We start from the raw sequence: 27,585 nt of genomic DNA, 5'->3' as shown, positions 1-27,585 counted from the left end.
AACTAAATCATTTCTGAAAGATGCCTATCCAACTGCAAAGGTGGCCTTTAAAAGACCGGGCTGTGGCGCAGCTGGTTAGTAGCCAGCTGCAATAAATCACTACTGACCAAGAGGTCATGAGTTCGAAACCAGCCTGGGTCAGGGTAAGCTCCTGACCATAAATAGTTAAGCTTGCTGTTGACCTATGCAGCTGAAAGACAGTCGCATCTGTCATAGGAATTTAGGTACCACTTATATGGGGAGGCTAATTTAACTAATTTACGATGCCATTAAATCTGCAGCCAGAAGAATGAGGAATGAGGAAGTATTCCATCAAGGACTCGGTGTCACAAGTGGACAGTGAAGCGGTAGCTCCCCCTGTGGCTAGAATCGAGCATGCCCTCATGAAGACAGAAGCTGGAACGTTAAATTGCCTCCGTGTCTGTCTATATGTGTTGTCTATATATGTTGTGTGTCTAGTGGCCTTGAATGTTTGCCATGTATATGTTCATTATGATCCGCCCTGAGGCCCCTTTGGGGTGAGAAGGGCGGAATATAAATACTGTAAATAAATAAATAAATATTATCTTGTACAATTGTAGAGTTGGAAGAGATGCCAAGGACCATCCAGTCCAATCCTGTTCTGTTAGGCAGGAATACACAATTAAAGCCCTCTCAACAGATACCCACCCAGTCAATGTTGAAAAGTCTCCAAATAAGGGAATTCCATCAGACTTCCAAGCAGCATATTATCCTCTTGAACAGTTATTTCCATCAAGACACTCTTCTTAGTATTCAGGTGGAATCTCTTTCCCTGAAGTTTGAATCTGTTGCTCCACTCTGCCCTAGAAAACAACCTTGCTTCCTCCTCAATTTGGTCAAGTATTCAAACGTAATTTTTGTCTCCTCTTAATCATCTCGAGCTGAACAATCCAAGTTCCCTAAACTGGTCTTCGTATGGTTCGGCCTCTAGACCTTTGACCATTTTACTGGCCCTTCTCTGGACCCTTTTACGTTTTCCTACTTCCTTCTTGAATTGTGGTGACCAGAACTGGACACTGAGGTCTGGCCAAAGCAGAACAGAGTGTTCCTGAAAGACATCCATCAATTCAAAGTATTCCTGAAAGACATCCATACAACAACACATCTACTTTGACAACACATCCATCCAACCTTTGTTTAAAGACCACCAATGATGGAAACATAGACTCATGGATCTGGATGAGACCCCCGAGGACCATTCAGTCCATCATCATAGGCGATCCCTTGTGTCTGAGTCTGATTGCCTTCCAAGTGTAGGGTCTTGGTGGTGCGTCCGTAGGTGAGTGTGGAGACCTATTCTTGACCTGCATGTTCTTCCACAGGGAGCATATGGATTTCCAGGTGGAAGGTGGTCCCAACAAGGGTTGTCTTCTTGAGGCGCCTTCTTCATCTTGAGACATTTCTCCCTTTCACCCTCCATTTGTTCCTCTTAGAATTCCACAAAACACACCATAGTTCCAAAATTTCTGGAAATTTACATTTTTAAGTGTGAAGAGAATGGGGGAATTCTGGGGATATCAATCTGTCAACCTGTTGTCTATGGCTGTCTATCATCTCAAAGAGTTCTGCAACATCAGAGCCTGGGTCTCTGAGAATTGAGACTTCTTGACTTACATCGCCATCTAGAGGTGAGTCATTCTCATAGATTTCCAAAATCAGTGTTACTGTGTTTACTAGTACCATACATTGTGGGTTGTTGTATGTTTTCCTGGCTATATGGCTGTGTTACAGTAGTATTCTCTCCTGATGTTTCACCCACATCTATGGCAGGTATCCTCAGAGGTTGTGAGATATTTCTCCCTGGTGGAATTCACTTTGTTAGTTTTGGCCTAGCTCTCTAATAGGTTAGTCATTTTGGGTTCCTTTGCTGTCCTTGTTGCTTCTAATTTGGTGTCATCTCCAAATGCCTATTATATACACCTATTCTGTGACAATATTGACAGTCAGCTCTCTCGTCCGTTAAGGGCATTTTGGATCCTGACCCTGTCCTCTGGGGAACTAGCTGTCTCTCCCAGTTTGGTGTCTTCCCACTGGTTGCTTCTCTCCAAGATGAAGAGGAGCCCTTGTGAAGCACCCTGTGGGTTTGGCCAATTCACCACTTCCCAAACCAACAAACAGTAGCATTGTCTAGCCCACATTTTACTAGTTTCTTTGTGAGAATATCATCATCATCACTGTGAGAATTATACATGTCATTTCCTAATTGGTTTGATCATAAATATGTGGAAAAAGTTTATTAAACTACCAAAACGTTGTTCTTGCAGGAGGGACATCCTGCTATTGCACATTTTGCTACTGTTTTTCAATGAATATCAGTTTATAGAATCTCAAACAATTCAACATAGTTTGTGGCAGCCACAAAAACAAAGTTTTTGGAGGAGAACAACTACTTTCACAACAGACCTCACAACCTCTGAAGATACTTGCCATAGATGTGGGTGAAATGTCAGGAGAAAATGCTTCTGGAACATGGCCAGACAGCCTGGAAAACCCACAACAACCCAACTACTTTCAAAGTCAGCAAAACACATTTAAACAGGAAATAACACACTAAAACCAGGAACATAATTTTTTCAAAGTTTTGTTAGTGTTATCCAATCTGCAAATATGGACTGTATGACTGTATTGTGCATGATGTTCATGTTGTGATTCAGACTGAATGACCAACTATGAAGTTGATTGAATTGTATTGGTGGTTGTTTGATATTATTGTTGTATTAACTCTTGTGTTATTACCTTATTGTGTTTTCACTTGTGTATATTGTGCATATGTATTTATGTCATTACGTTTGTGAACTGTGTTGACCGGGCTTTGCCCCATATGAGCTGCTTGAGTCCCCGCAAGGAGATGGTGGTGGGGTATAAATAATGTCTTATTATTATTATTATTATTTATGCAGGCTGACCAAGGAAATGTTGAAGGCTCTGAATTGTCAGAGAGGCCGCAGGCTAGCAGTGAAGCAGAAGTTTGTGATAAACAGACTAGTAATGAAGCAGAAGTCAGTGATAAGGGTGACCTTTCACAGGATTCAGTACATCAACAAGTCCCAGGTGGCTCTGACAGTGAGTCAGAGGAGTCTTCCTTAGAAAGGGATACAAAGTTAAGGTTAAGAGTCCATCATCCCAGACATTTCCTTAGGATAGCTGGTAAACATGTGGGAACTCAAGGTCAGAGGAATGCTTTCTTAGCCTGCAAGCATGGTTAAATAGGGAGTAACAGGGAAAGATTTCAGATGAAGCAACATTGATTTTGGAAGCTAAGTTCCAGCCTTGTCTATGCTCATGGAAAGGGATTCTTGCTTTTGTTCATGCCTAGATCATGTGTTTTGAATTGTATTTTGGAGTTCATACTGCCTTGTTTTCAGGACTGGTTTGCTATATTAGAGACTTTGAACTATATTCTACAGATTGCCTTTGCATTTGGATTAATGCTTTCTTTATTGCTTTTTATTCAGACTTTGCTATCTTTTATCTATAAACTATAAAAGCCAAGTCTGCTGTGATGGAGTGTGTGTTAAGAGCAAGGTGAACCAGCGCTGAGGTGCAACAGTTCATTCCTCGAAGGCAGGACAAAAACAAGGCTCCAATGAAGACCAGGCAGAAGACGGCAATGTAAACAAGCGACTTTTATTGTTGTCATTTCTCCGAACTGTACCACAATGAAAAGGAGTGCCACCAACTCGTTTGGCATAGGCCGGCGAGACCATCGGTCCCCCCGCTGCTGTGCTCCCTTGACCGCTCTCAACGCTGCTGCCCGGCCGACGGAGAAGGCCTTTCACAGAAAGGAAGCCTCGGTCATTTCCCCTTGGCACGGGCAGCAAATACCCCAAACAACCCAGACCTGCAAGCGTGGGCAAACTTGGGCCCTCCGGGTGTTTTGGACTTCAACTCCCACAATTCCTAACAGCCGGTAGGCTGTTAGGAATTGTGGGAGTTGAAGTCCAAAACACCCGGAGGGCCCAAGTTTGCCCATGCCTGTGCTAAAGAGTTCCCAGAAATGCAAAAAAAAATAATATTGGTATATAATATATTCATATCTATATATATAAAAATACAGCCTCGTGTCATACTGCCTCCTTTTACAACGTCCCCAATACAAAAAAGGTTAGCTTCCCCAGGGTTTTGGACTACAACTCCCAGTATCCCCTGACTAAAACTTTGCATGTTAAAGCACCCTCAACAAGAGTTGTGTGTGTGTCATCTACAAAGCAAAAAGTGATGCCTGCCGAATCGCATTGCCAATAAGGGGAAGGGTCTTTGTGAGATGGTAAGACTCGCATTCATAACCTGTCCGTATAATGCTTCTCTCTCCATGACTCCAGCAATTGGTGCACAAGCTCTTGCGTAGACTTTTTACCATGGGTCTGTCCATCTAAACTATAGAATTAATCCAGTTTGACACCACTTTTAACTGAGATGGCTCAATGCTATGGAAGCATGGGACCGAAAGCTGTAAAAGGCGTTCGCCTTCTCTGTTGATACCACCCTGAACTACAACTCCTATGATTCTGTAATGTTTAGCCATAGTAATTAAAGTGGTATGAAACTGCATTAATTTGACATTGTAGATGCACAGAATACGAAAGAGTTCTATGAATGGGGCAAATCTCCTTTTCCAACTCCTACTTTTCTCCATGGATAGTTGGGTGCCTTCTTTGTTAAGCAAATGCAATAAATCCACTCCGGATTTTAGTCCGAACTTTACTGCTTCTGGAACTCTGTGCCTTTAGTAGATTCCTGATCTTGGAGAACTGCTTCAAGGTTCTAACAAAAACCAGGCGCAGATAAATGGTAGGTACGGTAAGTAAGTAAGTAAAGAACCATATACGGTTTTACTTTGTTGAATTAATACAGTTTGATGCCACTTAACTGCTATGGTTCAATGCTATGCAATCATGGGATTTGTAGTTTGGTGAGGCACCACTCCTCTTTGGCAGAGCAGGCTGAAAAGCCTGCAAATATAAATCTCCTATGATTCCATACTATTGGGCCAAGACAAAACTGCATTAATTCTGCAATGTAGAAGCAGCCCTAATTTCTTGATATTTGCAAACTATCCAGAACGGGGATTTACTATTGTCACCATCAGCCCTACTCTTTTAAAAATAAAAACCTAGATTTGCAGTGAAGGCTTGTCGCCGTCTCTCCGTATTTCACCCATGACTGCATTTATCCCCTCCTTGATGGGATTTATACTGGAATCCTTTCATCTCGGCTGCTTACAATCCGGGCAAATATCCTCACAATTTGTTCTACAAAAACACAACATGATAGTTCTCCAAGAAACATGATCACGATGGCGATCCCAAGCATGTGCCAACTTAGGCTCTCCAGGAGTTTTGGACTTCAACTCCCAGAATTCCTAACAGCCTCAGGCCCTTTTTTTACCCCTCCGCCGCAAGCGGCGGAGGGGTAAAAAAAGGGCCTGAGGCTGTTAGGAATTCTGGGAGTTGAAGCCCAAAACTCCTGGAGGGCACAACTTCTCAAGATCTCAACTTCTCAAATTTCTCAAACTCAACTTGAATCAGGAAAGCAATATTATATGCAACACGTTCCAAGGGTTTCCAGAGAAATACCAACTGATCTACACCAGGGCAAAGAAACATTTTTCCTCTTAATGTTTTGAAATCCAAGTCTCATAATCCACTGGGCATTGATTATGTTGTTGGGTATGTGTTTGGATATCAAGACCAAAGGGGCCCCATGACAAATTACAAGGCTTACACGAAGTATTATGTTATTGCTATTTTTGAAACATCAAATGTGTTATCGTACGACAGGTTTATTGTTTATATACACACAATAGTTCAATATAATAAACACAATAGTCCAATATATTGACGGAAGAAGGTGTTCCAAACACCGAAACAAGGAATACGACCCGGGACACCTTGTTGTAACGTTGGTCACTGTGTAGAACTCTTCTCTGATAAAACCATAACCTCGGATGCCACATATGGTCTTTCAAGATACCTATAAGTGACTTTTTAAATCTACAGACATATTCCTTCAATATATTGGACTATTGTGTTTATTTAGAGGAGATTTATATCCCCCGTTTGAAATCTATATGAATAAGGACATTTATTCAGGATAGAGATAAGTTGTACCTTTATATTGTGTATATAAGCAATAAATCTGTCGTACGATAACACACTTGATGTTTCAAAAATAACAATAACATCATACTTTGTGTATCTTAGTTATAGATATCTGTGTTCCAAATATAAACTGCAAGGCTTGCCTATTCTCCTTGTACCGAAGATAATTCTCAATATATTATGGGCACAGCTTAAAATCTCACCACGTGGTAAGTGCAAATATGTGCCAATCCATTCATATCAAAAATGGGCAACTCAGTTGTGAGAGGAATGTGTTTAGGGGCTATAGTGGCATCAGAGGGGATCTTGGAAGAACTCGCCCATCATTGCACTATCCTTATGGAAAGAATTCATTTTTCTTGGGTTGTTGTGAGGTTTCCGAGCTGCATGGCCATATTCCAAAAGCATTTTCTCCTGACGACCACTCAACCTCTGAGGATGCCTACCATGGATGTGGGTGAAATGTCAGGAGAGAATGCTTCTGGAACATGGACATTCAGCATGGAAAACTCACAACAGCCCAGTGATTCTGGCCATGAAAGCTTTCGACGGCACATTTTTCTTGGCCTTCAAATGCCTTCTAGGATAGTGTTTCTCATGCTATCTAAGATGGGAAAACTGGCCATTATTCCGCCCGCTCCAAGAACCATATTTGTGTCCATTGCACACAACTGTTCCTTTCTTTCCTGGAAAGTCACCAACAATCAATAGCAAATGGAACAAGAACTACCTAAAACCACATTGATCAGTACTGCTTTAAGAATGGATAGCATTCAGTGCCACTTTGCTCCCTTTGTTCATTGCAGACTCATGCAAAGACCTGCATTGCAAAGTTTGAAAGGACCTGAGAGCCAAAGTCTGGGTCATTTTCTCTTATTAAGGTGTCTTCTAAACTTAAAATGTTACTTAAAATGTGGTGACATTTTAAGAGGGATCCTCTCTCTTCTGCAGGAGTCTACCGGATACCATGCAGCTGTGGACAAGTCTACATAGGGACCACCAAACGCAGCATTGCCCAAACAAGAGTCAAAGAATATGAAAGGCACTGCAGACTAATTCAACCAGAGAAATCAGCCATAGCAGAGAATTTGATGAACCAGCCTGGACACAGGATATTATTTGAGAACACAAAAATGCTGGACCATTCCAACAACTATCATGTCAGACTACACAGAGAAGCCACTGAAATCCACAAGCATGTGGACAACTTCAACAGAAAGGAAGAAACCATGAAAATGAACAAAATCTGGCTACCAGTATTACAAAACTCCAAAATCAAAACAGTAGATGGGAACCAACACTTTGAGGGCTTGACTGAACAAAGGATGCCCCCAGGCAAGAGACAAAACATTTCCAATGCTAATTAGGGTGATTAACTGAAACATTAATGCTGGCTCCCAGTGACAAAGGACTCTTGTCACACCCTGGACTCTACACAGATATATATTCTTTCCTTTCCTTACTTAGTTTATCCATACCTCACAACCTCTGAGGATGCCTGCCATAGATGTGGGCGAAACGTCAGGAGAGAATACTTCTGGAACATGGCCACACAGCCTGAAAGACATACAACAACCCTGTGGTGACATTGTTCCTAGGAATCATCTGGAAGCATTTGGAATGCTTTTTGTGGCGCCTTTGGCTTGGATCAATTACAAGACATATTTCCATATTTCCCAACAGTCATGTGCCTGACTTTTCCTCATTATTTGTGGCAGGCAACAAACTCACCACTTATAGCAATGGTTCTCAACCTTTGTGCCTCCAGGTTGTTTTGGACTCCAACTCCCAGAAATCCCAGCCAGCTTACCAGCTGTTAGGTACTGTGGGAGTCCAAAACACTTAAGTCAGTTGGGAATCACTGACTTATAGGATGAATTGATTGGTCATTCCCAGTGGTCAACTTAGTTTATACCATATCTGGAAGGATCAGGTAAAGGTGACTTCTGTGAATGGCTGGCCAACACATACTAGCTTCAAACAAAGCCGTGTTTCCCAAGCTCTGGTCTTCCAGGGGTTTTAGACTACAGCATTCATGGCCATTGGTGGAAGCAGCTGAGGCTTCTGGAAGTTGAAGTCCAAAGCACCTGGAGGACTAGTTTCTGACTCACAGATTGATTGCCTGGAGTAGCTAATTCAGTGTTCCTTGATGGGATTCGGTTCCTTTCATCTTTGTAATTTTCAGCCCTGACAAATTACCCCATGACTTCAATATTATCGTCTCATTTCCCTATGCAGGTTGGCTTGCTGATAACATGACCTGAAGAGGGACACAATCAACAACTCACAGCAGGGTGTTAATAAGAAAAGCTGCCCAAAAGGAATCCAGAGTCCAGGAATCAGGTTAGAAGGAAAGGCTCCAGGGCAACTCTAAGGTTGCCACAAGTCTGGGAGAATGAACTTTCTTTTTTGTTACTTGGATGAACAAAATCCTAGGACTGATAGAGACCCCCAAGGCCATCCAGTCCAACCCCCAACTATGCAGGGAAGCACAATCAAATCACTCCTGATAGAGCCATAAAAAGGTTGCACAAATCTGGAAAGCAGCTGTGCGACAGTGCAAAAGAAATCGCTCATTGCAGAAAAGAAATTTCATCAAATAAGCTACTGCTTGATTTTTGATACCGTCTCAGCCTCGGTTTGCACCGTCCCTTTGTTAAAAGGGAGGCAAATCTTCCAAAGTGTGTCAGGCAATCTGAGAAACTGAAGAGTAGAAGAAAGGGGAAGATATTTCTAGTATATAATGTTTTCCCTGTCCAGAAATGCAAGCAATGCACTTGCGAGTTTGCATCGGAGTGTGCGACACAAGGGGAAAACCGCACCGTTGCTCTATTCAAGCCTCTACAAGCCAGGGATGTTTTTCCACACTACCATGGCTCCACTTTAAGAATTATATAATAGTTTGTATTCCAAAAAAACAAGACCAGATTTTGAATCCTCACTTGGCCATGGAAACCTCCTGGGGGAACCCTGGATGAGTGACTCTCTCTCAGCCTCAGGGGAAGGCAAAGGCAAATTCCTTCCAAACACAGCTTGCCAACACAACAACAACAACCAAAAACTAACTCAATGATAGGTTCACCTTAGAGTTGCTATAAGTCAAAAAATGACCTGAAGGCACACAACAATGGCACAAATACAGGCAGCACTCCACCTTGGTTGGCATTAAGGGCACAGGACCGTAAAGTAGGAAAACTGCAAATGAAAGACACTATATTTTTTTCATCCGAGAAAACATCCCTCAAGGGATCTCTAGATCTACCAATGCAACTCTATGTTGAGTCATCCTGATGGACTTAGAGATCCCTAGAGAGACTGTATTACTCACAGCCATGAATAATCAAACTCACAGAATGAAAACCTGCAAATGTGGAGAGCCAAATGTATATGTTTTCATTGCAACCTATGACTATATCCTCCCAAACCTTAGGGTTTGTAGTTTGGTGAGGCACTAAAACTCTGGCTGTGAATGCAAACACCTCACAGAACTACAAATCCCAATAATCCCTAGTAAGAGAACCATGGCAGTCCATGCAGAGTGTGAAAAGTCCCTTTGAGGGCATGAAAAGGGAATAGTGCTAAATTGGACAAGACGAGAAATGCCACATTTAGGAGCTAATGGTGAAACATTCTGTGAAAATGATGACTGCAAAGTTTGGTACGACACATAGACCTCAACAATGCTCAATCTGCATAAAGAGGCATTCCCATAAGGAGCCCACAGTGCCGGCTGGAATGCTGACTTGAAGGTTGGGTTGCTGACCTGAAGATTGCCAATTCGAATCCAACCTGGGGAGAGCGTGGATGAGCTCCCTCTGTCAGCTCCAGCTACATGCAGGGACATGAGAGAAGCATTTTACAAGGATGGTAAAACATCAAAAACATCCAGGCGTCCCCAGGGCAACGTCCTTGCAGACAGCCAATTCTCTCACACCAGAAGCAACTTGCGGTTTCTTAAGTCACTGCTGACACGAAAAAAGCACCTTTTTGTGTTTTGTTTAAAAACCTTAATTGAGAAAAATATACAGTAGAGTCTCACTTATCCAAGCTAAACGGGCCGGCAGAAGCTTGGATAAGTGAATATCTTGGATTATAAGGACTGATCAAGGAAAAGCTTATTAAACATCAAATTAGGTTATGATTTTACAAATTAAGCACCAAAACATCATGTTATACAACAAATTTGACAGAAAAAGTAGTTCAATACGCAGTAATGTTATGTTGTAATGACTGTATTTACGAATTTAGCACCAAAATATCACGATATTTTGGAAACATTGACTACAAAAATGGCTTGGATTATCCAGAGGCTTGGATAAACGAGGCTTGGATTAGTGAGACTCTACTGTATTCCTAGTAACAAGCTTTTGCAGATTCCGGTGCTTCTGACAAAGTGAATTGGGGTCCATAAAAGTTTATGCTAGAAATCATTTTTTCTTGGGTAGTTTTTAAGGCATTATAGAATGCCCTTACATCCTTTTCTTTTCTTTTTCCAAGGCAGATTTGGGCAGCGAGTTATGCATGCTTTCTTCTACCAGTGAACAGATACAAAGAGGAAAAAATACCAGGCAGAGCAATTAAAACATAAGATAAACCAGTCAAGGTGGATCATGCCAAAGCCCATATCTCTGCTAGCATTCAGTTCAAATAGCGGCACACTCCAGAACATGTTAAAAGTCATTAAACTTGGAAGAAGAATCAGAAACAAACCCAAGTACAATGTTGCAAAAGCTTCAGGTTGCCATTCTCTTTGGTTCATCCCCACAGCCATTCCTGGTCCAACAGAAATCCAGATCCATTCATTTGCTCCTTTGGAGACTTCTTCCCATGCACTCCTCTTTATATATATAAAAAAATATCCCCATGCTTTCAATTTTTTTTAATATATATACATAATGTGTGTGTTTCCTTTTAAGAAAGTCTCCCATTAGAAAAAAAGGCAGGCGTTATCAAAATATGGCGACGGTATGGCTGTGAATATAAAACCTCTCAAAAATATATAGACTGTATATTTTAAAAAGGCTTTGTGCTGTAATATTTCTTTTGTAAACATCCCCCGCCCCCACCCCCCCAAAAAACACAATGGCTTGGAAGTACACTAGTTTGGAAAGCAAGAATATTTCCTTACAGGAGACAATCCTTGCCCATTGGGAAAAGAAAGAAGTCAGGGAAGAACAAAAAATGGTTGTGACTAGAACTTTTTTGTCATCTCTCATTGGCAGGTAAATTTAAAGGTATATTAGTTTCAGTTGTCCAATATGACCTTTGAGTAATGAGTTGCTTGCTCAGCCTCCTTCATGCTGGTGTCCTCCAGATGGAATGGAATAGATCACTGAGATCATGTGGTGGAAGATCTCCAGATCATGTGGTGGAAGATCTCCAGATCATGTGGTGGAAGATCTCCAGATCATGTGGTGGAAGATCTCCAGATCATGTGGTGGAAGATCTCCAGATCATGTGGTGGAACATCTCCAGATCATATGGTGGAACATCTCCAGATCATGTGGTGGAACATCTCCATATCTCCAGATCATGTGGTGGAACATCTCCAGATCATGTGGTGGAACATCTCCAGATCATGTGGTGGAAGATCTCCAGATCATGTGATCATGTGATGGAACATCTCCACTCTCCTCTGGACATGTTCCAACTTGTCTATATCTTTTCTGAACTATGGACACAGTGCTTCAGTTCTCACCTGGAATAACCTCGTGTCCAATTCTGGACATCACAATTCAGGAAGGATATGGACAAACTAGAAGGTGTCCAGAGAAGGTCCAGCAAAATGGTCCAAGGTCTGGAAACCACAAATCCCTCTGAAGAGAAGACGAGGAAGCTAGGGATGTTTAGCTTGGAGAAGAGTCTTGAGAGGTTTACATGTTTGAAAAGAGGTCCCATTGAGGAGAAAGGGGCAAAGCTCGTTTTCTGCTCCTTTGGAGACTAGGACACAATGGAGCAATGGATTCAAATTGCAGGAAAAGTGATTCCATCTAAACATTAGGAAGATCTTGAGATGCTCAGAGATGTTCCACCATGGAATCTGCTGCTGCCTAGGAGTTAATGGAGTCTCCTTTTTTGGAAGTTTTTAAACAGCAGCTGGATGGCCATCTGTCTGGAGGGTTTTGAATGGGTATTCCTGCATGGCTGAATGTGGTTGGACTGGGGTCTTTTCCAACTCTAGAGATTCCATCTAAACATTAGGAAGATCTTGAGATGCTCAGAGATGTTCCACATTGGATTCTGCTGCTGCCTGGGAGTCAATGGAGTCTCCTTCTCTGGAAGTTTTTAAACAGCAGCTGGATGGCCATCTCTGAGGATACCTGCCATAGATGTGGGCAAAACGTCAGGAGAGAATACTTCTGGAACATGGCCATACAGCCTGGAAAACAACAGCAACCCCATTAGGAAGATCTTCCAGATGCTCAGAGATGTTCCACCATGGAATCTGCTGCTGCCTAGGAGTCTCCTTCTCTGGGGGTTTTAAAACAGAAGTTGGACAGCCATCCATCTGGAGGGTTTTGATTGTGTATTCCTGCATGGCTGAATGGGTTTGAACTGGGGTCTCTTCCAACTCTAGGTTTCTGATTTACCATATCAAATGTCAATTTGAGACTATCAGACTTGACTACTGCTAGGAATTCCAGTCTGGCACATCTGGAGGACGCCAAGTTGGAGGAAGCTGAGTGGCGCATTTCTAAACACGTTCCCTTCCAGACGTGGGTGAAGCTGTTTCTACATAAAGCCAGTGGGGGTCTGTAAGCATAGTGCAATGGGTCTGTTCTACTCTCATGTAGGTGCAACATTTTCCCTTTCTTCCATCCATATCAGTCATGAATGAGTGGAGAGCCAGAAGCGCAACGCAGCGCATCATGGAGAGATGCTCATAGATTTCCCCAAACCAATCCCTTGCTCTAGAGGTTGGAGGACACAGCCATGCTTGGAAGCATCTCACAAGGAAGATAAAACATCAAACATCTGGGCATCCCCTGGGCAACATCCTTGCAGACAGCCAATTTTCTCACACCGGAAGCGACTTTCAGTTTCTCAAGTCACTCCTGACATGGAAAAAAACCCAATTTGGAATAGAATTTGAGAGACACAGGGAAGTCATATTGAATAGTGCAAAATGCCTCGCTATCCACTATGAAAAAGGAGACATTTTGTCACGTTTGCACTAACACGATTGTCTTAATTACATCCTGTGAAAGAAAAGGAGGCATGAGTTAACTTTTTTCTACCAAAAAAAAGGCATTTAAAACAGAACAAAAACATAAAATGGGTTCGTAATTTCAAACATAAAGATATATTCCTCTCTATAGACTTATATATGTATTTTTTTATATTCTCTGTCTCTAACTTAAGGTACTTTGGTCAGCAAATCGTATTGCTACATCCTCACAGATTATTTGTCCTTTCAGGCACCCCATGAGAAACCGGAAAAAGCTTCCAGAAGCCTCATCACTGTCGTCGTCTCTTCTTTTTTGTAAACTTTTACAAACCAGAAAATGAAAAAAAAAAACCCTCTTGGCTTCTTTTTTAGAGAAAAAAACCCACAAGATGGATATGATCATAACCTGTTGCCATTTCCACAAAGTCTTTTCAATACACATAGTTCTCTCCTTTGGTTCCTTATTGCCGACATCTCTGTCTTGACGCCATCCACCCAGGATATGTGCATTTCTTTGGCTTGATATGGAAATAAAATAAAAATCAAATAGAAGAAACAGAACCATGTCCTTACTTTGGAGTATATGTCATGACGGCGCAACAAAACTAAATTGCAAAAAACTCGATGCGTGAAATCTGTATGTTCTCTCTCTGTGGCATGGAAGACTTTCAGGAGTTTCCGTGTGGCAAAGGACAAGGACGTGAAACGAAAGAAAAGAAACCATCCCTTTTAACTTTTTTTGCAGAAAGAAGAGGAAATTTTTAAAAAATCCTCAGTGTGGGATGTGTCCGAAAGAAGAAAGACATTGAGACATCGCGTCTCCCAAATCCGACCGATTTAAACTTCGATCAAATCCCGCAAATGGAAATGCCACAAATTCCAGCTTTTGGGACAGGCATTTGTAAATAGTGCAACAGTTCACAAGGCCTTGGGTTTTTTTGTTTTGTTTAAGTATCCGAGAAAATATATCGAAAGAAAGGGGGAAAAAATCCCTGCATGGCACCAAAAAGACCCAAAGAGTTCGTGGAAGCATTGGCACCTGGTTGGGTTGGTTGTTGTCTCTCCAGCTGCGTCAGACGACGAACTCCGGGACATCTTCGTGGGAAAGGTCCAGAGAGAAGTACTTGCTGGTCCTCTTGACGGGGAAAGCGTCCTGGATGTTGACGCACTGCCGCGCCAGGCAGCCGTTGCAGTAGAGCCCTTCCTCGGCCAGCGCATGGCCGCAGCCAAAGGTGTAGCTCTGGGCCGTCTCTTGGCACAGGCTGGCCAGGCGCAGGAAGTCCTTCTGGTAGAGACGGATGTCGTCCAGGCTCAGGCTGTGGCGGTCCGAGGAGCCCTTCGGCTTCCGGCAGGCCGTCTGCGAGGGAGGAAGAACGGGAGGGTCAATTGTTTATCCGTCCATCTGTCTGTCTGTATATCTTTGTATCCAATCTCTTTATTACTCTCACTATCTATATCTGTCCTGTTTTGTCTTTCAAGAACAATACAAAGAAAGGATTCCCTGAAATGCACAGGCAAGAGGCCACTAGAACTAGAAATGTAATCCAATAATATAAACTATAAAACAGTAATTAAACCAAAATATAATCCATGTGTTACCAACACACATACATTCATAAAGTAAAACTCTATATTCAGAGTTTGTGAGTCCAGTGCCCAACAGTTCATGTTCCACATGGACGACTGTATAAGTCACTAATTGTGAGTCCAAATTTAAACGTCCAAGTAAGTGAATCCTTTTATGAAATCCAATGTTTTACACAAGTCCAAGGTTAGTCACCATCCACGACCAGTTTTGACTGTGTAGTCTTCCTCAGGTGGTGGTTATGCAGGTATGGAGAACTTAGAGTAGTCAATTTTGTTCTTCAAGTATATAATTTCAATGTGTCATTATCAATGACGGAGTGAACTTACAGGGAATACACAGTCCTCCATGTGGAACATGAACTGGTGGGCATTGGACTCACAAACTCTGAATATAGAGTTTTACTTTCTATGAATGTATGTGTTTTGGTAACACATGGATTATATTTTGGTTTAATTACTGTTTTATAGTTTATATTATTGGATTACATTTCTTGTCTTTCAAGAACAGCCTTAAAGCACTGTGGTAAATAAATGAAAACTGCTTTACTTCAGTACAGCACACTCAGTGGAATAATGCAAAAGGAAGCAAGGAAGTCTTAGGGCAAGCACAGTACTTAGTCTCAAATCAAATAGCATCATCATCATCACCATCATCATCATCATCATTTAATTACTTATTAATCGCCCTCCATCCAAGATGCTCTAGGCGATTTACAAGATAAAATTGTAAAGGATAAAAACATACATACAAATATTGATAAAATTAACATAGATTAAAAGCTCTAGTAAAGAGCCAGGTCTTGAGTGCTAGGGTAAAAGGCCCGAACTCATGCATGGCTCTCATATAGGGCGGCAAGGCATTCCATAAGGCAGGGGCAGAAATAGAAAAAGCTCTGCGTCTGGTCCTTTCCAAGTGCACTTCTCTAGGACCCGGTATATAAAGTAAGTCGCGTTGGGATGGTCGTTGCGACCTCCGATGACTTCAGACAAAGAAACAGCAATAAATCCTTAGGAGCAGTTTCCCAGATCCAGACTTGAAGCAGGCACAAGGGGAGCAAAGAGTCAGTTTGTTACCAGCAAGAGTTGGCTGCACCTGCTTCTGCTTTATAGCCCTGAGTTCCCTCAGGGCAGTTCCCAATTACTCAGCTGCATTTCTAGCAGCTATTCTAGCTGAACAACGTCTCTGCTCTGATTCCTTTCGCCTTTCCTGAAATGAGGGTACTTGCAAAATCTCCTCCTCAGATTCCAACTGCCCCTCAGATTCATGAATGCTTTCCTGCTCCCCTTCCTCTTCTAAAGAAGAGGAATCCCTAACAATATCAGGCAAGGGCAAACTTGGGCCCTCCAGGTGTTTTGGACTCCAACTCCCACAATTCTTAACAGCCTGCCGGCTGTTAGGAATTGTGGGAGTTGGAGTCCAAAACACCTGGAGGGCCCAAGTTTGCCCGTGCCTGATCTATATCAATATATCAGATTTTTGTATTGTCTTTCATCTAGTTCTTATTTATCTATCTAGATGATTTCTGTATTGCTTCTCAGCTACCCATCCGATTTTTATACTGCTTTATCTATCTATCTGATTTCTATATTGCCTCTCATCTATTTATCGGATTTAGTTCATCTTTCCACCAGATTTTTGTATTGCTATCTATCTATCTATCTATCTATCTATCTATCTATCTATCTATCTATCTATCTATCGACTGATCAAGCCATCGATCAATCAATCTATCTGATTATTGTCTATCAGCTATGTATCTGATCTATCTCATCTTTCTATCACGTTTTTGTATTAATACCCACCCACCTGATTTCTGTGTTGCCTCTCAGCTACCAATCAGATTTCTATACTGCTACTTTCTATATTGCCTCTCATCCATTTATTGATCTTTCTGTCAGATTTTTGTATTGTGATCTATCAGCAATGTTTCTGATTTATCTATCTCATCTTTCTGTCAGATTTTTGAATTGCCACCCATCCATCCATCCACCCTCCTACCCACCTGATTTCTGTATTGCATCTCAGCCACTTATCAGATTTCTGTACTGCTTCTCACCTATCTATCTGTCATCGATCGATCTGATTTCTATATTGCCTCTCATCCATTTATCTGATCTTTCTATCAGATTTTTGTATTGTGATCTACCTACCAACTACCTAGCCATCTATCCATCCATCTGGTTTCTATACTGCATCTATTTATCCGATTCTTCTGATTTTTCTATCAGATTTTTGTAATGTGAGCTATCTATCTATCTATCTATCTATCTATCTATCTATCTATCTATCTATCTGATTATTGTCTATCAGCTATGTATCTGAAATATTTAATCTTTCTGTCAGATTTTTGTATTGCCTCTCAACCTACAATGACTATCTATCTATCTATCTATCTATCTATCTATCTATCTATCTATCCATCCATCCATCCATCCATCCATCCATCCATCCACACATTCACCCATCCATCCATCCATCCATCCACACATTCACCCACCCACCCATCCATCCACACATCATCCATCCATCCACACACTCATCCATCCATCCATCCATCCATCCATCCATCCACACATCCATCCATCCATCCATCCACACATTCACCCACCCACCCATCCATCCACACATCATCCATCCATCCATCCATCCACACACTCATCCATCCATCCATCCATCCATCCACACATTCACCCATCCATCCATTCATCCATCCATCCATCCACACATTCACCCACCCACCCATTCATCCACACATCATCCATCCATCCACACATCATCCATCCATCCATCCATCCATCCATCCATCCATCCATCCACACATCCATCCATCCATCCATCCATCCACACATTCACCCACCCACCCATCCATCCACACATCATCCATCCATCCATCCATCCATCCATCCATCCATCCATCCATCCATCCATCCACACATTCACCCATCCATCCATCCATCCATCCATCCATCCACACATTCACCCACCCACCCATCCATCCACACATCATCCATCCATCCACACACTCATCCATCCATCCACACATTTACCCATCCATCCATCCATCCATCCATCCATCCACACACTCATCCATCCATCCACACATTTACCCACCCACCCATCCATCCATCCATCCATCCATCTCAATCACACATCCTTGGATGATTTTGAGTTCTCCAAATGTAGTGAACTAAATATTTGAAGTGCACAAGTTAAGCAAGAATCCAGTGCTTTTTCAGCATTCCTTGTTTCACAGAGAAACGGGGAAGGAGGGACATACTTTGGGAAAAGGAATGCTTCAAAAGACAGCAGATGGATGAAGACGGGTGGAGGTCATCCTAAAGACATCTCTTAGGATGACCTTGCACCGACACCTAGCTACCAAACCCCTATCCAACTAACCACACGGTGGTCCCCAAAACTCAGTTTTACTGCCCTGAGTGACAAACCTGTGGCAATGAATCAGTGCTCTGGCCGCGAAGTCTGACCACGGTTTCCGACGAGCTGGAAGTGGATGAACTGACCTCTTTGACCACCAAGCCTGAATGAGGGGACAAGAACGTAAGAGAACAAAACAAGTCCAAGTGAGATTCAAGATTAGTTCAGGTTGCACCTCTCTAGACAATTGCTTCCATTGCCCAAACACTGTCAAGAGGTCCCGTCTAATGTGAATCAAAATCTACTCTCTTGCAACTTCAAACCATTGGAACTGATGCTATTCTCTGACCTCTCCTCTCTGGGACAGCCCTTGAGATACTGAAAGAGGGTGAGATATGTATGTATATTAAGTTCAACAACTTTACCTGAGTGACCGTTGAACTTCCTGGCCATCAGCATGTCCTCGGTGATGTAAATGCACACGTCGGGACTCACATCGTCCAGGGAGGTTTCGCTCGTGGGCTCAAGGTCTCTGGGGTCATCAACCAACATCTCAATCTCTGAATCAAAGAGGAGAAAAAATCACTAGAAGAAGACTCTGGATGCAGCAATATAGCATCAATGGGGATTTGGAAAATAAATGTGGTTTCATACCCTAATAGACCGAAGCAGAAATGAGCACAAGCCCCATAGAATCCAAACGCACGAAAAGTTATCTAGGCCTATCTATTCCTATCCCATTCTGCCATGCATTTTAAACTCATGCCCTGTGTTTATTGTTTATAAATCTTTGCTGTGTACTTTATGTATTTCATAGAAATGTATTTTAATATATATGTTACATAATGTTTTATGAAGTGTTTTAACAGCGTTGTGCCTTCCCTCGAGCTGTGAGGAGAGGCGGAGAATGATAATAATACAGTAGGGTCTCACTTATCCAAGCTAAACGGGCCGGCAGAAGCTTGGATAAGCAAATATCTTGGATTATAAGGAGGAATTAAGGAAAAGCCTATTAAACATCAAATTAGGTTATGATTTTACAAATTAAGTACCAAAACATCATGTTTTATAACAAATTTGACAGAAAAAGCAGTTCAATAAGTAGTAATGTTTGGTTTTTTTAACTCGATGTTTTAATACCGTGTTGTATTTTTGTTTTTGTTTTTCTGTCTGCTGTGTATATATTATTATTGGTTTTTATTATTGTTCTTTGATGTTTCATATTTTATTTTATCATTGTGTTGTATCTGATTTTGCTGTGAGCCACCCCAAGTCCCCTTTGGGGGAGATGGAGGCGGGATATAAATAAACTTATTATTATTATTATTATTATTAATGTTATGTTGTAATTACTGTATTTACAAATTTAGCACCAAAATATCACGATATATTGAAAACATTGACTACAAAAATGGCTTGGATTATCCAGAGGCTTGGATAAGTGAGGCTTGGATAAGTGAGACTCTACTGTAATAATAATAATAATAATAATAATAATAATAGCAGCACTTAGTTTCCATTTTAATTGCATAATTGTGTCCTATGGAATCCTAGGGATTTGTAGTTCCAGGGACCCACAGTTAAAATGGAATCACCGTGACATAACTACTGTATGTATTTTAATTCTAAGATGCCATTTTTACTTATAGAAACAACTCTAAAAATGGGGCAAGTCTCAGAATTGCAAGTGTATCTTATGTATTTTTGTTCCTAGTGGTGGGCCTGAAATTGTGAGAATTGCATATTACAATCAATAGCATTTTACAGTTGAAGAAATACAGTATATATAGCATGACACATTTATTTCTAGACTTTGCAATGATATGAGAAACCACAGATAGCTCCGAACTCTATTGCCAACAGAACCTCTGGAGATGCTAGCCACAGATGCAGGCAAAACATTAGGAAAGAATATTGCTGGAACATGGCCATACAGCACAAAAAACTCAAAGCAACCCAGGACATATTTCCTTGGATGCTAGTAATATGTCTCGTGGATATGGGGGTCTTCCCTAGGATACCATAGTCATGCTGGAGGTCTTAGCAAACACCTCAAGTGGACATATTGTGTTGGATGTTGGTAATAAGTTCTCTGAATATGGGAGTCTTGACTGTACTGTGAAAAGGTTCCCTAATAGGATGTGGCAGGGAAGCTTGGCTTGGTCCAGGCTTACCATCTTCTTGCGAGGAGTCCTCTTCCAGCCGCTCCTTCTCCCCGCTTTCCACGCCGGAGGTGTGTGAGCTTCCATGGCTGGTCATGGAGCTGCAAGCCCTCAACTTGCGGTGGACGGCGGCCACCAAGAAGTCGTCCTCGGCCACCCGGTCGCGCGGCTTGGGGTCGGCTTCGATACCGGAGGTGTGGGAGCTGCTATGGCTGGTGGTGGAGCGGCGGGAGAGCCGCTTGTGCTGGACGCTGCCCGAGCTGCTCCCGCTGGCCCTGGAGCGCTTCTCCAGCTGGTCCATGTCCAGGTCCAGAGCGTCGCTGATGTAGGACTCCCGGTACTGCTTCTTCTCTAGATGGGAAAGCCAACAAGGAGAAGTGTGGAAGAGGCCTTGAGGCTGCATCCAAGGAGTCTAGAGTCTAGACCAGGTGTGGGCAAACTTGGGCCCTCCAGGTGTTTTGGACTCCAACTCTCACAATTCCTAACAGCCGGTAGGCTGTTAGGAATTGTGGGAGTTGGAGTCCAAAACACCTGGAGGGCCCAAGTTTGCCCACGCCTGGTCTAGATTGATACTAAGACTCCTAGATCTCTTTCACATGGACTGTTTTCAAGCCACCATCCTGTATTTCTGTATTTCATTATCTTCAGCCTCAATGTAATACCATTCATTTCCCTCTGTGCAAAATCATATTCTTAATTTTAGCTCAGCTCTCTAATCGGTTGAAGTCGTTTAAGATCCTAACCTGTCCTGAGGAGTATTAGCTGTCCTTCCCAATTTGTTGCCATCTGCAAATTTGATAAGCATGTCTTCCAGTTCAACTCATTTTTGAAGATAATACAGTAGAGTCTCACTTATCCAAGCCTCACTTATCCAAGCTTCTGGATTATCCAAGCCATTTTTGTAGTCAATGTTTTCAATATATCATGATATTTTGGTGCTAAATTCGTAAATACAGTCATTACAACGTAACATTACTGTGTATTGAACTACTTTTTCTGTAAAATTTGTTGCATAACATGATGTTTTGGTGTTTAATTTGTAAAATCATAACCTAATTTGATGTTTAATAGGCTTTTCCTTAATCCCTCCTTATTATCCAAGATATTCGCTTATCGAAGCTTCTGCCAGCCCGTTTAGCTTGGATAAGTGAGACTCTACTGCAGGGGTCCTCAAACTTTTAAAGCAAAGGGCCGGTCTACAATCCTTCAGACTATGGAGGGGCCGAATTATCATTTGAAAAAAAATACGAACAAATTCCTATGCACACTGCACATGTCTTATTTGTAGTGCAAAACAACAACAACAACAATGAAAGAACAATACATTATTTAAAAATGAAAACAATCTTAACCAGCATAAACCTATCAGGATTTCAATGGAAAGTGTGGGCCTGCTTCTGGCCAATGAGATAGTCAAGTTAATTAGGATTGTTGTTGTTGTTGTTGTTGTGTGCCTTCAAGTCATTTCAGAATTGGGTGAGCCTAAGTCTAAAAATAATTATTTATTTACTTACTACCTTTATTTACTACATTTATATCCCACCCTTCTTACCCCAAAGGGGACTCAAAGCAGCTGTATGTACATACAATATATTATATTATTAAAACTGATATAAAATATATTATAAAACTGAGGGCGGGGGCCAGGTAAATGACCTTGGAGGGCCGCATCCGGCCCCCGGGCCTTAGTTTGGGGACCCCTGCTCTACTGTAACAGTAACAACAACAACAACAACAACAATAATAATCATCCAGCATATCTATTTTGTTTACTGTGTCAAACAATAAAATAATAATAATAATAATAATAATAATAATAATAATAATAATAATTTTTTTCGTGTCAGGAGCAACTTGAGTAGCTACAAGTTGCTTCTGGTGTGAGAGAATTGGCCGTCTGCAAGGACGTTGCCCAGGGGATGCCTGGATGTTTTACCATCCTGTGGGAGGCTTCTCTCATGTCCCTGCATGGGAAGCTGGAGCTGACAGACAGGAGCTCACCCCGCTCCTCGTATTCGAACTGCCAACCTTTCAGTCAGCCTTCCTGCTGGCACAGGGTTTAACCCATTGCGCCACCGGGACTTCAATAATAATAATAATCATCATCATCATCATCATCTAGTGGAGTGCCACAGGTTCTCCCCAAGGCCTGGTTTAGATAATGCAGGGTTTAAATAATAATAATAATCATCATCATCCTCATCATCATCTAGTGTAGTGCCATGGGGTTCTGCCCAGGGTAACTGGTATTGTACAACAACAGTTGCTGTTGTTGTTGTTGTTGTACAAAACCAGGCCTTGGGGAGAATCTGTGGCACTCCACTAGATGATGATGATGATAATGATGATGATGATGATGATGATTACTAATATTGTTATTATTATTTTATTTATTTATTTAAACCCTGCATTATCTCTTCTGAAGGAGATTCAAAGCGGCTTAACATAAAAGCATCAAACATTAAAACAGGATTAAATATAAATAGTATTTAAACGTTCCCATTTAAAAGCCATTAAAACATATGCAAAGTTAAAAACCACGTTGGCCACAAACAATTTTATTCCCAATATTTTTTAATCATTTTGTGCACCTGACAAAGTTTGTGCACGCTGAACCACCAGAAAGCAAAGTGAAACTGTGTCAGCCACCCATGTGGACAACTTCAGTATTTTGGATTTTTGGAATTCTGGATGAAGGATGCTCCTATCTAGGAGTAGCTTAGGCAGGTTGCACCAAGGGAAAGGAGGTCCGCCGTTACCTTCGTTCTCCTCCAATTTCCGGATCTGGCGCAGAACCGGCTGCAGGTTCATGTAGAGGCGGTGGCTGCTGCTCAGGAGCTGCAGGAGGTGGCGGGAGCGCGTGGGGCACCCCGTATAGTAGGTGAGCTTACGGGCTGAGGGGAGGCCGTCCGGAAGGATCTCAAACCGCTTGCCCTGAAAGGGAAGGACAGCGTAAGGAAACTGGTCAGCACTGGACATAATCACAATCTTCCAGAGTTGGAAGACATCCCAAGGGCCATCCATGTCAGGCAGAAAATTCCGTATTAGATAGAAATGCATTGCATGTAACTCCATAGTATTAAAAATACAGTTCTAATGGACATGTGGTCACAGCACACTCCATTGAAAGGGTTAAGAGAGCAGAGATGTGGACCTAGAGGGACAGCTGAGTCATGACCATGTGAAAGTCATGACAAGAATGGCATCATTTCCTATGGCCACTTTGGGTATATAAGGAAGTGGCAGACATGTGCAGATTCTCTTTGCCATCCTTGCCATCTGGAACTTACTGCATCATTGTATCTGTGATTTATTGCCATCTTGCCATGTGCATGTCTTGCTATGGTCATCTTGCCATGATTGTGAGTATATCTGTGTATATACTGATAGCAGACCTGTAAATAAGTGTGTAGGGCCCCTGGTGGCACAGTGCGTTAAAGCACTGAGCTGCTGAACTTATGGACCGAAAGATCCCAGGTTCAAATCCCGGGAGCGGAATGAGAGCCCGCTGTTAGCCCCAGCTCCTGCCAACCTAGCAGTTCAAAAACATGCAAATGTGAGTAGATGAATAGGTACTGCTCCGGCAGGAAGGTAACGGCGCTCCATGCAGTCATGCCGGCCACATGACCTGGAGATGTCTATGGACAACACCGGCTCTTCGGCTGAGAAATGGAGATGAGCACCAACCTCAGAGTCAGTCACGACTGGACTTAACGTCAGGGGAAACCTTTACCTTTTTATCTTAAATAACTGTGTATAGAGCAGAGGTCCTCAAACTTTTTAAGCCAAGGGCCGGTCCACAATCCTTCAGACTGTTGTGGGGCCGGATTATTATTTGAAAAAAAAAATACAAACAAATTCTGATGCACACTGCACATGTCTTATTTGTAATGCAAAAACAACAACAACAGCAACAACAACAACGAAAGAACAATACAATATTTAAAAATAAAAATAATTTTAACCAACATACATTTATCAGGATTTCAATGGGAAGTGTGCTTCTGCTTCTGGCCAATGAGATAGTCAAGTTAATTAGGGTTGCTGTTGTTGTTGTTGTTGTTGTTGTTGTGTGCCTTCAAGTCATTTCAGACTTTGGGCGAGCCTAAGTCTAAAATGCATTTATTTATTATTATGTATTTAGTCAAGTTAATTAGGATTGTTGTTGTTGTTGTTGTTGTTGTGTGCCTTCAAGTCATTTCAGACTTTGGGCGAGCCTAAGTCTAAAATTGATTTATTTATTATTATGTATTTAGTCAAGTTAATTAGGATTGTTGTTGTTGTTGTTGTTGTTGTGTGCCTTCAAGTCATTTCAGACTTTGGGTGAGCCTAAGTCTAAAATTTATTTATTTATTTATTTATTTATTTATTTATTATTTACTGCATTTATTTACTACATTTGTATCACACCCTTCTCACCCCAAAGGGGACTCAGGGTGGCTTACAAATTATATGTACATACAATATATTATATTATTAGCATAGCACAATATTAGCATCTATATATTACTTTATTGAACTATACCACTATACTGTAATATTATTAGTAATATTATATGTAATATAGAGTATGTAATTAATATTATTTTATGGTATTATTATTAGTGTTATATTGTATTACATTATAATATTATTATCAATATTATATGTATATACAATATATTATATTATAAAACTGAGGGCGGGGGCCAGGTAAATGACCTCGGAGGGCCGCATCCGGCCCCCGGGCCTTAGTTTGGGGACCCCTGGTATAGAGCAATGACCTCTAAAGGAGTTTGGATGAAAGCCGGAGTTAAAGTATGCTTATTAAATCAATGAACTATAAAACAAGGTCAGAGGCTGGACTATAAATCTCTGCTAACTGTGATAAGGACTCTGTGGTGTTTTGTATCATGTCCTAACTGCTTGCCTTGAGAGGCACTGAGTCCCAAGCACAGCTGGAGGAGGACGTGAGGGGATGGCCATCTGTCGGGGGTGCTTTGAATGCGATTTCCTGCTTCGTGGCAGGGGGTTGGACACAATGGCCCATAAGGTCTCTTCCAACTCTACTATTCTATGATTCTATGATTCACGTACTACCTGGCACAGGTGTTTTGTGTGTTTACCTGAACCCTGCGCCGACAATTTAGTCCAACCTCATTCTGCCATGCGGGAAAACACAATCAAAGCACCCCTGACAGATGGCTATCCAGCCTCCTATTGATGCATCTTACAAGGGGCTCCCCTCTTAAACTTCTCTTCTGCAAGTGAAATGGTTTTAGGCTACAGGTAGGTAGAATAGGACTGAACATCAGAAGGAACTTCTTGATAGTGAGACCAGTTTAGGAATTCATAGTCTCCTAGAGAAGTGGTGGGGTCTTTTTCTCTGGACGTCTCCAAAAAGAACCTGGACGGCTTCTCACTGAGGATGCTTTAGGTGGAGATTCTCCAGTCAACAGTGGTCCATGGGGCCTCTTCCAATTATGAATCTTTAGACCAGTGATTCTCAACCTGTGGGTCCCCAGATGTTTTGGCCTTCAACTCCCAGAAATGCTAACAGCTGGTAAACTGGCTGGGATTTCTGGAAGTTGTAGGCCAAAACACCTGGGGACCCACAGGATGAGAACCACTGCTTTAGACCAACCTGGAAAAGCTCAAAAGGATTGTTGTTTCTTTTGAGTTGGCATGTGCAACTCCACTTCTTTCATCATTGAACAGAATGAGGACATTCTGCACCGTTCAGAAATATCCAACTGTTGTGATTCTTATTCATGACTAAGATGGCAATAGGTTTTTAAAACCCATTTGTAAAGAAGGCAAAAGGGCCAGTTTCAAGAGCTTCCTACTCACCACAAACACGAGTTTCCCAACATTCGTCCAAGGGAAGTCATAAAGCAAGTGCCTTTCACTGTTTGCATTCTGCGATGGAAGGAGGAGAAAGGAGAAATACATGACTTGATTTTTTCAAGGTAGATTGAATATAGTACAGCTTTCATACTTGCTTGACCAGGACAGCGATTTATCTTATCAACAAAATAAGCATTTTCCAAGTCCTCCAAGCAAATTATGATATGATTTTGGTGAAAGTTACCATAGAATTACCTTGGAGCAACTAGCAAATTCCTGAAGACCTTTGAGGAATTTTCTAGGTCCACCAAAACAACCTTATGGCAATTTCCAGTGGAAGTTCAATGGTGTTCTCTATTATCCATAGTTTCCATGGTTATTTAAGGAAAATATCCTCCAATGGAAATGAGGAGTCAAACAATTTGATGCAGATGCATCTATTAGTGCTTTGTTAGCCATACGACTCTACTGGCCACAACAATGGTCGTTTTTCATCCAGAATTCGTTGGTAATTTTGGCCCTAGATTTTTTAGCAAAAGTGTAAGATTAATGGAAATAAATGCGCAAATCTGAAACGGAAGTAAAGCGGTCACGGCTTGCTCTTTTGTTTGGAGCGAGAACCCTAATCGATGGATTGATTGGATGGGATTTTATGTCACACTTTTATGGGACTCGAGGCAGCTTCCAAAGCACTTAAAATATTCATAATAAAAGCTAAAGAACAATTAAAAGCAAATAAAACAATATGAAAACAAGAGTGGAAAAGAACACAATGAATTAATCCCATAATGTGTATCTCAAATGTGTGCTTTAAGCTGATTAACTTTGTATTTAATAAACTGTTTTGTTTTTTAAAAACACACACTTTTGTGCTGTAAGATTTTAACAGTACTTCAACTTATCATTAGCTATCCTGGGTGAAAGATGGAATATTAAACAGTACACACACACACACACAAGCTTGGGTACCCGGCGATGCCTGGGGTATTTGAAAAGGGCCTTGTTTATTTTTGGATGTGAGGTAATATCAGTTTGGTCATATGTTATGCTATTTCTTAGAAAAAAACTCAGTCTTTGCTTTTGTTTTTTATGAGAAAATGCATAAGGATGTGGGTCAGTGGTTCTCAACCTGGGGTCCCCAGATGTTTTTGGCCCATAACTCCCAGAAATCCCACCCAGTTTACCAGTGTTAGGATTTTTGGGAGTTGAAAGCCAAAAACTTCTGGAGACCCCAGGTTGATCACTACTGATGTGGATGAACTACAATATCCTCCCCAAAATCTTGGGTCAACCCTCCCAAAATTCCCCCAGTATTCACAGTTGGTTGTGTTAGGTCTGTGTGCC

General features: G+C 41.6%; 1 protein-coding gene and 1 long non-coding RNA gene across 4 annotated transcripts in view; one reads left to right on the top strand and one right to left on the bottom strand.

Moving 5' to 3' along the window:
• Window positions 1-3,513, top strand: part of LOC134295617 (uncharacterized) — a 30,611-nt gene extending 27,098 nt beyond the window's left edge. Inside the window, exon 2 of the long non-coding RNA XR_010002248.1 lies at window positions 282-3,513. This is a non-coding gene — a long non-coding RNA (uncharacterized LOC134295617). The remainder of the gene's footprint in view (window positions 1-281) is intronic.
• Window positions 3,514-3,632: 119 nt separating this feature from the next.
• Window positions 3,633-27,585, bottom strand: part of frmd6 (FERM domain containing 6) — a 194,895-nt gene continuing 170,942 nt past the window's right edge. For all 3 annotated transcript variants that reach the window (XM_062968674.1, XM_062968672.1, XM_062968675.1), the window contains 6 exons: window positions 26,245-26,313; window positions 23,175-23,349; window positions 20,428-20,766; window positions 18,679-18,813; window positions 18,325-18,416; window positions 3,633-14,647 (listed from right to left, as the gene is read on the bottom strand). In XM_062968674.1, the coding sequence (XP_062824744.1) occupies window positions 14,363-14,647; window positions 18,325-18,416; window positions 18,679-18,813; window positions 20,428-20,766; window positions 23,175-23,349; window positions 26,245-26,313 (1,095 nt within the window). In that variant the 3' untranslated portion in view covers window positions 3,633-14,362. The remainder of the gene's footprint in view (window positions 14,648-18,324; window positions 18,417-18,678; window positions 18,814-20,427; window positions 20,767-23,174; window positions 23,350-26,244; window positions 26,314-27,585) is intronic.

The sequence above is a fragment of the Anolis carolinensis genome, chromosome 1, assembly GCF_035594765.1.
Source record: "Anolis carolinensis isolate JA03-04 chromosome 1, rAnoCar3.1.pri, whole genome shotgun sequence".
Classification (NCBI taxonomy): Eukaryota; Metazoa; Chordata; class Lepidosauria; order Squamata; family Dactyloidae; genus Anolis; species Anolis carolinensis.
This window is presented reverse-complemented; position numbering and strand designations above follow the sequence as displayed.